The 11,907-nt window shown below is 53.6% G+C and overlaps 2 protein-coding genes across 2 annotated transcripts; one reads left to right on the forward strand and one right to left on the reverse strand.

Annotated features, from left to right (window-relative positions):
* Positions 1 to 217: 217 nt before the first annotated feature.
* B0T26DRAFT_638555 (uncharacterized protein) lies at positions 218 to 992 on the forward strand (the record flags this gene model as incomplete). The annotated part of the gene is made up of 2 exons (XM_060437049.1): positions 218 to 321; positions 872 to 992. 2 exons carry the CDS (start codon positions 218 to 220, stop codon positions 990 to 992), a joined length of 225 nt encoding a protein of 74 aa, XP_060300537.1.
* Positions 993 to 1,605: 613 nt separating this feature from the next.
* On the reverse strand, positions 1,606 to 3,145 carry B0T26DRAFT_142530 (uncharacterized protein). The gene is made up of 3 exons (XM_060433408.1): positions 2,784 to 3,145; positions 2,004 to 2,143; positions 1,606 to 1,933 (listed from the first exon to the last, which is right to left on the reverse strand). The coding sequence occupies exons 1-3, from the start codon at positions 2,979 to 2,981 to the stop codon at positions 1,666 to 1,668; spliced, it is 606 nt and encodes a 201-aa protein (XP_060300538.1). The 5' UTR covers positions 2,982 to 3,145; the 3' UTR covers positions 1,606 to 1,665.
* Between the last annotated feature and the right edge of the window lie 8,762 nt (positions 3,146 to 11,907).

Here is an 11,907-nt window from a genome sequence, read left to right on the forward strand (position 1 = left end):
AAGTTATTGCTTTGCGGACTCGAGGTCCTTTTAGCACGACAGAGAAGTCACGTCAGATGTTGATCACAGCGTGGAAGGGGGGGAAAGCCAGGCTCAGTATATAGAAGCCACCATGGTTAATGCACACAGGGAAGAGAGAACTCCTGCAGCTAACCTTGGTCCTCGAAACTCACTCGGCCGTTCCAAACACACATACACTTCTCGCCCTACTCTAGCCATGGCCGACCCGGGACACCGCGAGCGAGGCCTCAAGGCGGCCATCAAAAACCCGCGGGTTTCGGAAGAGGCCAAGCAGCGTGACCGCGAGATCCTGGAGAACGAGTTTGGTGTCGACATGGGAGGATCGAACGCGTCGTCGACTGAGCAATACGCCGGGGACATCGAAGTCGAAACCCCAGCGAAAGTAACGCCCGCTACACGCCCTGTCATCGAGAAGAGCGCCTCGGACATGGGCAGGGCCTCGCTGTCGTCGTCATCATCAGGCATGCACAAGCCGTCGGCATCGGGAATGGCGCACGAAGCGCCGGCCCAGTCCTCCGGAGGCGCGCACCAGACGTACGGCATGAGCAGGTCGACGCGCAGCCACGACTCGGGCAGTGCGAGCGGCGAGTCAGCGCCCGCCGCCACGGTCCAGGCACCGGCGACTACGCTCCATGCTACGCCTACCAGACCCATGAAGAAGACGAGCCACTCTACCGCGCCCGCGCAAGACCCGTCGACCATGAGCCACAGCAGTGCCTATTCGAGGGCCATGGCTGAGGCCAAGGATGAGGCTGAGGCTGCGGGTGAGCTTGACTATAGCAAGAACCCTGGCAATGTGTGAGTTTTGTCCATCTGCTTGCGGTATTTCGAACGGCCTTGAGTGGACCAGTGCTGACGAGATTGTTCTGTGCAGTGCCGGCGGCTACAAGGCGGCCATCAACAACCCTCATGTCTCGGAGAAGGCCAAAGACCGCGACCGCAGGAAGCTGCACGACATGGGAGAGATTTAGGTGTGGTGACTGTGGACATGGAACACAGGACTGAGGTGTGGTGACTGTGGTCATGGAACACAGGGCTTAGGTGTGGTGACTGTGGTCATGGAACATAGGGCTTAGGTGTGGTGAGCCTGGTGTGTGTATTGCACAGCCCCCGTGCCGCGTCTCTGGCCACCTCGGCTAAAGTTGCCATTTACCGATCCGTACACATACTATATAACAACCTACACTTGTATTGAAGCTCGATTCCTACCTGCCCCTTCTAGCTATCGGTAGACATACTAATGAGGAGCCTGCGACTGAATGGATCCTGGCCCCGGATCTTCGTCCAGGATTTCCTCAACCCCTGTCAGGCACCATGGACGGCACTGAGCGCGAGGGAGCCACGCCGTTGGCAAAGAGGGAGGGAAAGCCACAGAAAAGAGACAGGAGAGGAAACACTCCGGCATATGGCAATCCACCTTGACTTATTGATTGCATGCGCGAGACTCTTAAAAACAGCGGAAAGTCAATGCGGCAGAAAATCCGTAGCTAGCAGTGCTATTCCAGCTAGGTATCAAGTGAACTAGACAGAATGCTGAAAGAAGCATGCTACGCGGATTCAAGCTCTCCCTTGGACGCCTAACGGACTCGTCTGCCGGTAGTCGAATGCCGCGTGGGGAGATACTAGCAATTCGTCAGGTCTAGGCTAGTGCGGGAGGTAATTGGACATATTGAAACTTGCAAGGAACTTCCAACGATTGGCTATCGGTGTTGCAGAACACAATAACCCCCTCGGGAAGTTGCTTGTCCGCAAAATACCAGATCTGATCCGGGTTGTGGTAAACCTCCAGTCCCTCAGTGACACCTTCACGTCCGACGTAGCCCATGAATTCAATGTCTTTGAGGTCAATTGTCGTGCAGTCACACAGAGCAAGCGGCCAGTCGTGGCTAGGCCGTGCAAAACTCTCCAAATGCTTCATTCTCAGAGAAACACCGGCTTTAGTAGGTATGCCGGGAGATTAGACGCCGCGAGTGTTTGCATACTTGATGACCTTGTATGGAAGACCTTTGAGGTGCGGGTTTCGATCCACCAAGTCCTGCATTGTTGTCTGTGCCCTGCTAGGCGAATAGTCTAAATATTGACCGAGATGGTAAGTGACTAATATTGACCAAGACGGTAAGTGCTAGGTGACTAATATTAGCCAAGATGGTAAGTGCTAGGTGACTTGGCAAGATGGATCGTCCTATGTGGGCAAGGCAAATACCGGCATGTGCTTTGTTGACTAGCTGTAGGATGACTAGCTGTAGGGTGACTAGCTGTAGGGTTTGATATCTTGAAGAACCAGCGTTAGGAACTGAGGGCTGCGCCTTCAGAGCTTGAAGCCGTAGAACGCTAGCTACAAGCGGTGACAAACTCTATAGAATCAGGGGTCAGGGGCCACAGAAGATGCGGCCGATGGGTAACGCGCCTTGTGGTTCAAAACGTGCAACCCTCAAGCTTTGGGGCAAATTTCGCCCGGAGAAACCGAGTGGCTTCAGGGTAATAGTTCTCACGGACATAATCGTCGTCTTCGCACTTCTCCGGCGCGATAGAAGACGGGAAGTGCGCAACTTCGAACCCGTCACACCCAGGTCCAAGCTTTGGCCAGAGATTTTGACATCGCAAAAGCGGGTCAGCCCCGGCTCAAGTCCGAGGTTGGTTTGTTCGACATCTTAGCCGAACTCATTGACGTCGAACGTGATCAGGTACGGCTTAACAGACTTGTATTCCTCGAGCAGCCGGAGGTAAAGGAGCTTTCCAAAAATATCGTCAGCATTGCTTACCAGTGATCGAGGGAGGCCATGCAAGGAATAGCAGCCTAGACAGCCGAGATTGATGGTTTTCTTGAGGAGGCAGTGGCGTCTGCGGATCCATGGTTTCATAATTAGCAGCCTGTGTAGCCGCTGGTAGCACCAGGCTGGCGATCCATTCCACGTCCACGGTCCACGCGTCCACGCCGTGGAAATGGATGGTCCGTGCATCCATTTCCATCCATTCCACGGGCCTGCCCGTTACATAATCCATCCATCCACGCGAGGGCTCCGTGGAGTGGATGCGTGGAAATGGAAGCAGGGGTGTGAAAGGGTAGGGGTGGTCCTGGTCTGGCCCCTCAATACCCCTGCAATTCAGGTGGAAACAAGCTTGGTCATGGTTGGCCGAGATCTCAGGTACCTATAATACGGTCATTTCCATATACAAATAAAGGTATCTTTAAACAGAATAGAACAGCCATGGGTCTTGGACATTTCGCGTCAAAGGTGTCGCGTCGAACGCGTCCAGACAAGTCCATTCTCGATGAGTACCGCGTAGAATGGCTAAGACGCCGGTTATCAGCTCTATGGCTCTCAAGTCGCCAGATCAGGAGAGTCGGAAGGACTCGTGGGACCTCTTCCCTTGGAAAGATTTTCCCGGATACACGCAATCTCAACGCTGCGCGTCCACATCATCATGGATATGGCAATTCGGCTACGATATTGAGAAGAGCGACGATGATACAAAACGGCGATGGGTTTGCAAGGTCTGTGTTGACAGTCGCAAGCCCAACCCTCATTCGACAGCCTCAAGCGGTACGCAGAACGCGGAGATCCATCTCTGGAATGACCACAAGGTCTATGACCCTTCCGGAAAGCGGAGACCGCCCAGCAAAGCAAAGGAGAAGACACCATCGAGGAATATAGCCGAGATGATGAAGCTGGATACTCATGATGTGCGAGAGCAGCAGATCGCAAACCAGATCATTGGCCGCTTTGATCGGCTAGTGTTCCAGCGTTTGGTTGTCTCATGGATCATCAACAGCAACTCTTCTTTCCGACAAACTGAAGATCCATACCTCCGTGCCGCTTTCGAGTATCTCAATCCACTCGTAAGGACAACCGAAGCGCATATTACGCACGATACAGTCCGCAGGCGGATTCTTCAGGTGTACGGGGAAAACAAGGCGGAGATCAAGCGAGTATTAGCGGCAGCCCCGGGGTCAATTCATATTGCATTCGATGGCTGGAGGTCCAATAATCGCCACGCTTTGTATGGAATCTGTTGCTATTTTCTCAACACCCTTGGCCAGCCGGGAAAACTCGTGCTCGGCCTTCCTGAGCTGGTCGACCGCCATTCTGGCGACAATATCGCCGCCCATGTTGTCGAGGTCCTTCGAAGCTACGACATAGCTCATAAGGTGGGATATTTCACACTCGACAACGCTAAGAATAACGATACGGCGATGGAAGAAATTGGGAAGGCGCTTGGTTTTGAGGGTAAAACTCGGCGATTACGCTGCTTTGGCCACATCCTCAATCTTGCCGTCAAAGCACTTCTCTTTGGCCATGATTCCGAGGCTTTCGAGGACGATATTCAAGGGAACGAGGCACCTGACGCGAAACTCCACGAGCTATGGAGACGAAAAGGACCGGTTGGGAAACTCCATAACCTCGTCTTCTGGATCCACCGTTCAGACACTCTGACCAGTCACCTTCGATTTCTTCAGCTTACCGCGTATAGCAAGTCTGATGATCCGGCGACTCGAGCGAAGAAACCTCTGGATGTTATCACCGATGTGGTCACCCGTTGGCTATCCACTCTTTATATGATTCGGCGTGCCCTTCTCTTAAAGGACTTCCTCCAGGATCTTTGGTACGAACAGAAAAGCGAGTGGGAGGGGCTGGTATTGAGGGGAAAGAAGTCAAACAGCGACGTGCCACTTTGCCTCAGGGACGAGAACAAACTTGGAGAGAAAGACTGGGCTATTATCTCCTTATTTAACGAGGTCCTGCAACACTTCGAGCACGTCCTGATTACTCTCGAAGGCGATGGTCAGCAGCGCAAGCGGAAAGAAGGATACATCGAAGCGTATGGGTGTCCATGGGATATCCTGCTTGGCTACGAATACCTCCTTGGTAAAATGGAGATATACAAGGCTACCGCTCATCGATATCCCGATCCTGAACACTTCAAGGTTAATATTAACCTCTGTTGGAAGAAGCTTGACAGGTACTACTCGCGGCTTGACGAGACGCCGGTTGTGACGGCGCTAGCTACAGCACCCACTACCGCTGCACCAGAACCCCCAAAAGGATGCCAGAATTACAAGCCGTCAGGCTGCAATTCTATAGTGGGTTATAATATGGTCACGCACCCGTAGGGCTTCAGCTCCTACCGCCGTGCCGTGACACCGGTCTATTACGCCGCCATTACACTTCACCCGGCGTACCGTTGGGGATATTTCGAGGACGTCTGGGCGGATCGCCCGGACTGGATCCAGACTGCAAAATCCGTTGTAGAGGGACTATACCGGTCTCACTACGAGTGGCGAACTATCTCGCGGGATCGAGACCGCGGCGAGCCAGTCATGAAGAAGCGGCGCATATATCGGAATCCTTTTGATGAGTATCGTGAAGAATCCCGTCTTGCCCCGACTCTATTACAGCTACCTTCATCGACGACTCCCTTGTTACAAGCTGAGGACGTGGGCGGCGGTTCAGCTCATTCTGTTGGCGACGAATACAGCGATTGGTTCCGCGACGTCCATAAGTCTGACCAGAATGTCCTAGATCCTATTAGCTATTGGTATGAGAGGCGGGAAGAGTATCCACGTCTGTCGCAAATGGCTCTCGATGTGCTTTCTGTCCTTCCTATGTCTGCTGATGTCGAGAGACTGTTCTCAACATGCGGGCGAATGGTTCGAGACGAACGAGCTAGGCTGGACGCTAGTACGATCGGGATGACACAGACAGTGAGATCATGGCTTCGTGGGGGATATATCGAGAGTACAGAGAAGCTTCTTGAAGAAGCCAAGGCGCCAGGGACTGGTCTGTTGGCTGAGTTGAGCTTTGCGGAAGCCCGGGAGGCAACAGGGGGGAGGATCACGTGTATCGTCCCTTTATAGCTAGCGTCCACGTATTTCCATTCCATGTCCATCCATTCCACGGGCCTACTCTTAGCGTCTGTGAGGACCCGTCCACCAAACTGGCCCTGAAGCAGCCAGAGCCGCCCAGAACCCACGGGCCTATCAGAAGCCTCCTCGAGGCCCCACCTACCCCACTGATAGATGCAAACTTATTCGCGAGCACGCGACGCGTTGTCGGACTTTTCCTTCTTTCCCTCCTCAGTTTAGAATCTTCGTCGATAGTACCCAATGGACTGAGTTCACCTCAATGCCTTGCCCTGGTCGTGACACAATTCTAAACTCTTCTCTTCCTTGCTGGCGAAGCAAGTAAAATATATCTCCCTCATTCCCGCATTCATTTGCAACCCCTACGTCGGCTGTACACGACGCAAAACTAAGGCACAGAAACCCCGCGCAGTCAATGCCGCCGAAGAAAGATTACGGCCCACCGACACGCAAATCCGATCGACTCTCTAAAAAAGATAGCAGCGACCGGACCCCAACAGGAGAATCGAGTATCACAGCCAAAGTGCCAGACGACACCGTCCTCGATACACCCTCGAGCCCAGAGCTAAAGAAGCCCGCCGAAGACCCCAGTGACCCCGAGTCAAAAGTACCTGTCACTACCAACAGCAACACCGAAAGCAGATCGCCCGCTGTTACCACGCGAGACCCTGATCAAGATACATCTCTCGCCTCTGTCGAAGTCGAGATAACGAACTCCAGCATCCTCACCGAACAATCGGAAGTCAACCGACAATTAACCCATTACAACCTCCGCCCCGCACCAACAGACGACGAGATGATCGCCACAGGTACACCCACCCCACAATCAACAACCGCAGACATGGCCTCCCCCACGCCTACCACTACAGAACTTCAAGCCACCATTGCCCGGCTCCAAGCCGAGCTCAATGCCCGCTCCTCTACACCCATTCGCCAATCCAGCGCCGCTCGCGAAGTGACCTCTGCCAATAGCGCCTTCGGAGGCGAGCGTTTCACCCCAACCGGGTTCGCCGCGTACCCTGCGTTCAAAGCCTACGGCACCGATCAGAGAGCCCCGAACCCTGATTACAACCCAAAGTCCCGCAAAGTCGGAGTCGACCCCGGTATTTTCCAGGGTAACAAGGACGAATTCGACCATTGGGTCATCACCCTAGCAGACAAGTTCGAGGAAGACAATACTACCTTCAAGACCGAACGTAGCCGTATGGCCGTCCTCCACGCCGCAACCAGAGGACCCGCCAACGACCTCCTCTCTAGCCGATACCAATCAACCGAATACCCATTCGCTAGTGTGGCCGAGATGGTCGCTAGCCTACAGGCAGTCTACCACGACCGTAACCAGGGATCGAAAGCTCGGGAGGAGCTACGTAACCTGATGTACGACCCCCGCGATAAACAGATGGACATTCACCAGTTCATCGGTAAGATCAATAGCCTGGCCGATAAGGCAAATATCGCAAAGGCGGACCGAAAGACCACGTTGTACGAGCATATCCCGGCCAACCTGAACGTTGAACTTTTCGACGCCTCCGAGAGCCCTGATATCTCCTACGAATCGTTTGTGGTCAAGGTAGCCAACTCAGCCCTGGCCAAGAAGAGAGCCTACGAGCAAAGCAAGACCTTCAAGGAGTCGAAGGAGAGACCCTCAAAGGAGCGACCCTTAACGGAGAACCGCCAACCTCGCCGCCGCTCGAGGGAATATAAGAAGGAGGTCTCGGCAACTCCAGCCAACCCTCGGTTGTTAGAGAAGGAGGTGGAAACCCTGAAGGCAGCCGACCTCTGCTTTGTGTGCAAGAAGCCAGGACACCAAGCTCGCAAATGTCCTGATCGCAAGGTTATGGCCAGTCTCCTCGCCAGCTTCGATCATGAAGGAAGCTCTGACCTTGACGGGACCGCTGTTGCCGACACTTCGTCGGAATCTTCAGGATCGTTAGAGTCGGAAAACTAGTTCGGCTATCGGAAGTCTCCTCGATAGCCCATATACCACAATTAGCTAAAGTCGGCAGATCACCAAAATCAAATACATTCACCAAACGGGTCAACCTGTTAGTCGATGGCATTGGTCTTAAGACTCACGCTCTTTGTGATACTGGAGCCGATATTTCCCTTTCTATGACCCCGAAGATGGCCAAGAAGCTCGTTGATAAGGTCGGGGCAAAGATGGAACTCTTGCCTAAACCGCTAGTACTTAGTGATTTCAACGGGGCCGCCGCCGCTCGCGCCACCCATCAAGTTCGGGTCACTCTCGAGATCGACGGCAGACGTTTCCCCCGTCAGAAGTTCATTATCATCCCGACCGCCAATGATGTCTTTATAGGACAGGATTGGTTTACCAAGCAGAACGTATGGCTGCACCCCGCCTCGCGTACTCTTCGCTGGCCCGACGATACTCCTGCCCTAGCACAATACTCGCCCAGCATCCTTGTCGATCCGAGCACTAGCACTATTGATATGAATGCCCAGTCAGAGGTAGTCCGCCGAGATCGACTAATGGAGGCCGAGGAACGCAAGCTGAAAGTGCAAAAGATTCTGCAAAATCCCTGGCGCAGGACAAACACACAGACAGTGGTAGCCGCTGCGATTCCAGCGGTCGCAACGGAACAGAAGCACAGCCCCGAGATGATTGCTTGCCTCCGCGCAATTGAGACTGACCCTCGCCAAGAGAGATGGAAAAAGCAGAAGATGCCCCAAACTGCCATACCATTAGATGGAGTCTCTAATCAGCCCACCATAAGCCTCAACGCTCTCACCGTCGACCCCAAGGCTTGGAACAAGACCTTCGACGGAAAGCATATCCCGTTCCCGGCAGGAGAGGATTCCGAGCATATTAATAAAGTGCGCGCCAAGCTACCACGCGAGTTGGCTCACCTGGAAGGATTCTTCTCGAAGAAAGCCTCAACGCAACTGCCTCCCAGCCGCCCTGGCTTTGATGTGGTTCTTGAGCTCAGTAAGCCGCTAGAGGGAAGACCGTCCCGCTACCCTACGCCCTTCGCTTTCTTGGGACTCGAAAAAGAGACCACCGACGAACTACTAAAGATCGGGTTCATTGAACGGTGCATGACCGATAAACCTGCTCCCACCTTGTTCGTGCCTAAACCCCATTCAGAAGAGCACCGTTTCTGCGTGGATTACCGCTGGGTCAACGACTTCATTAAGGGTCGACAAGTGTTAGCCCCCGACGTACAAGGCACCATCAGCCGCTGTGGGCGAGCCAAGCACCTGACCAAAATCGACATCATCCGTGCCTTTAATCGATTGCTGATGGACCCCGGTTCAAGGTACCTTACCGCCTTTACCACTCGCCAAGGCACCTTCCAATGGAAAGTCCTGCCCTTCGGGCTGAAAGTCGGGCCAGCTTGGTTCCAAGCCTTTATCAATGCACAACTCAACGAGTTACTGGACCTCTTTGCTAGTGCCTATGCTGATGACGTTCTGGCCTATTCAGAGGGCGATGATGAGGAACACTTCGAACACGTTGAGGAGATCATCTATCGACTTCACAAGGCCGGACTCCAAGGCGATATCAAGAAGTCCTCTTTCAACGTGACCGAAGTCGACTACCTGGGCATGATTCTGGAGACCGGAAAAGGAGTGCGAGTGGACCCTGCCAAAGTAGCCGCCATCCTGGATTGGGATTGGGACGACTTGACGTCGAAGTCATCTGTTCGATCATTCCTAGGCCTCTGCAACTTCATTCGGATCTTCTGTTACCACGCCAGCCAAGTTGCCGAACCACTCACCAGGCTGTTGAAGAAGGACGTTGCTTTCGAGAAGGGACCCGAGCAAAAAGCCGCCTTCGACGCACTCAAGAAGCTTGCTACCGAGGCCCCAGTTTTGGCATTCTACAAGCCAGGTTTCCCAGTGAAAGTCGACACCGATGCTTCCAACAACGCCACGGGCGGTGTGATCTGGCAGCAGCAAGAAGACGGAGAATGGAAGCCGATCGGATACTCGTCCAAGACAATGTCCGCCTCAGAGCAAAACTATCCCATCCAAGACAAGGAGCTTTTGGCTGTAGTCAACACCTTGAAGGACTTTGAACCGGCTCTATGGGGAACCAAGTTCTTTGTACAGACTGATCATCAAGCTCTCATCTATTGGTCTACTAAGAAACTGCTGTCCGCCCGCCAGATTCGCTGGTCGTACTATTTGGCCAATTTCGACATTACCTTCCGTTACCGCCCAGGTAAGGATAATGTGGCCGCCGACGCTCTCTCTCGCAAAACCGTAGACAACCCGACGGTCAAAGCACGAGAAATCCAAGACAGAACGTTCGCCTTGATCCCACCCGAAAAGATTGAAGGGCTGCCGAACGACGGTGCGAGATCAATCAACGCCCTGACCTCTACGGAACTTTGTGGAGCGGATTTGGTCGATACTATCATTGCCGAGAACGCCAAGCAGAACTTGGGTCGTAAAGAAGGATTGTTAGTTGTTCCGGAGACCACCGCCGACGGAAGCGTCTTTCTACGGACTGCCCTGATTCGAGAAGCCCATGAACCTAAGGCATTCGCTCACGCAGGACAGAACAAGACGGTCGCCCTATTAAAGAAGGAATATTGGTGGCAGGGCCGTAATAGCGACATCAAACGGTATATCCGAAACTGCCAGAGCTGCCAAAGGAATAAGGTCAGACACGACAAGACTCCCGGACTTCTCCATCCGCTGCCGATCCCAAAGCACGTTTGGGAGCATGTAGTAGTAGACGGAAAGAACATGCCAACGGACGACGAAGGCTATGACTACGTTTGGGCTTTCATCTGTCGTTTCAGCAAGCTAATCGCTACCCTGGCCGGACGCAAGACGGATACCGCGGAGATATTAGCCGCCCGGTATTACCATTATCTTTACCGCTTCCTGGGAGTCCCTAGCCAGTGGATTAGCGATAACGCCGGACCTTTCATCTCCGAATTCCTCGATACCCTCAACAAGCTCACGGGCACCAAACATCGCCACGGAAGCTCGAGACACCCTCAAACGCAAGGAAGTATCGAGATCACCAATGCGGAGTTGGATCAAAAGCTGAGGTTTTATGTGGACAAGTACCAGACCAAATGGCGAGAACACTTGCCTGCCTTGGACCTGGCCCACAATATAGCCTACCATTCGGCTATTGGAATGTCTCCGTTGGAAGTAGCGTTGGGAACCAGCCCTCGGAATCCCTTGTCTCTGCCATTGCCCGAGCTAGACCTGTCTACCGATCAGCAGAAAAAGGCCTTGGATATCGTCAAGCAAACCCAGCGAGCCCAAGACCTGGCAAGACAAAATGCCATTGCCACACAGGCCTTGATGGAGGCTCAAGCTAACAAGAAGCGTCGCCCCGTTGACTTCGGTGTGGGAGATTCAGTGTATGTCAGCAAGAAAGGATTCTCTACCGAAGCACCAACAACTAAGCTGGATTCCCAGAACGCCGGACCTTGGACTATAGTCGACATGAAAGGCCACAGCTTCGTCCTAGATACCCCGTCATGGTACAAGGGAAGTAAGGTCTTTCACGCTGACAGGCTGAGAAAAGCTTCTGAGGACCCTTTACCTCAACAACGGGCAGAACCGGAACCCCCTGTGGAGATCAATGGAGAACCCGAGTGGGAAGTCGAGAAGGTTCTGGCATCGCGACTGTTCGGTCAACGAAAGAAGCTCCAATACCAAGTGTCTTGGGTCGGCCTGGATCCCGACGAAACCTGGTATCCAGCTGGCGACCTCAAGAACTCTCCATTGCTGCTGGAGTCCTTCCACAAAGAACACCCGGAAGCTGCTGGTCCGCCAGTGAGATTACAGCAATGGATACGAGACGCGGCAGACGATGCTTTCAGTAGCGATCATAAGGATGATGAAGTGGCGGAACACGATGCGACGGGGGGGAGGACAAAGAAGAAGCATGCCACCAGGCATACTTGAATTGCCCCCGCGGTACTCTTTCAAGCTTCCTGAACGCCAGGCGCTCAGAGCTTGGAAGGGGGTAATGTGAGGACCCGTCCACCAAACTGGCCCTGAAGCAGCCAGAGCCGCCCAGAACCCACGGG

This window comes from Lasiosphaeria miniovina (genome assembly GCF_030549165.1).
Source record: "Lasiosphaeria miniovina strain SMH2392-1A chromosome Unknown B0T26scaffold_2, whole genome shotgun sequence".
Lineage (NCBI taxonomy): Eukaryota > Fungi > Ascomycota > Sordariomycetes > Sordariales > Lasiosphaeriaceae > Lasiosphaeria > Lasiosphaeria miniovina.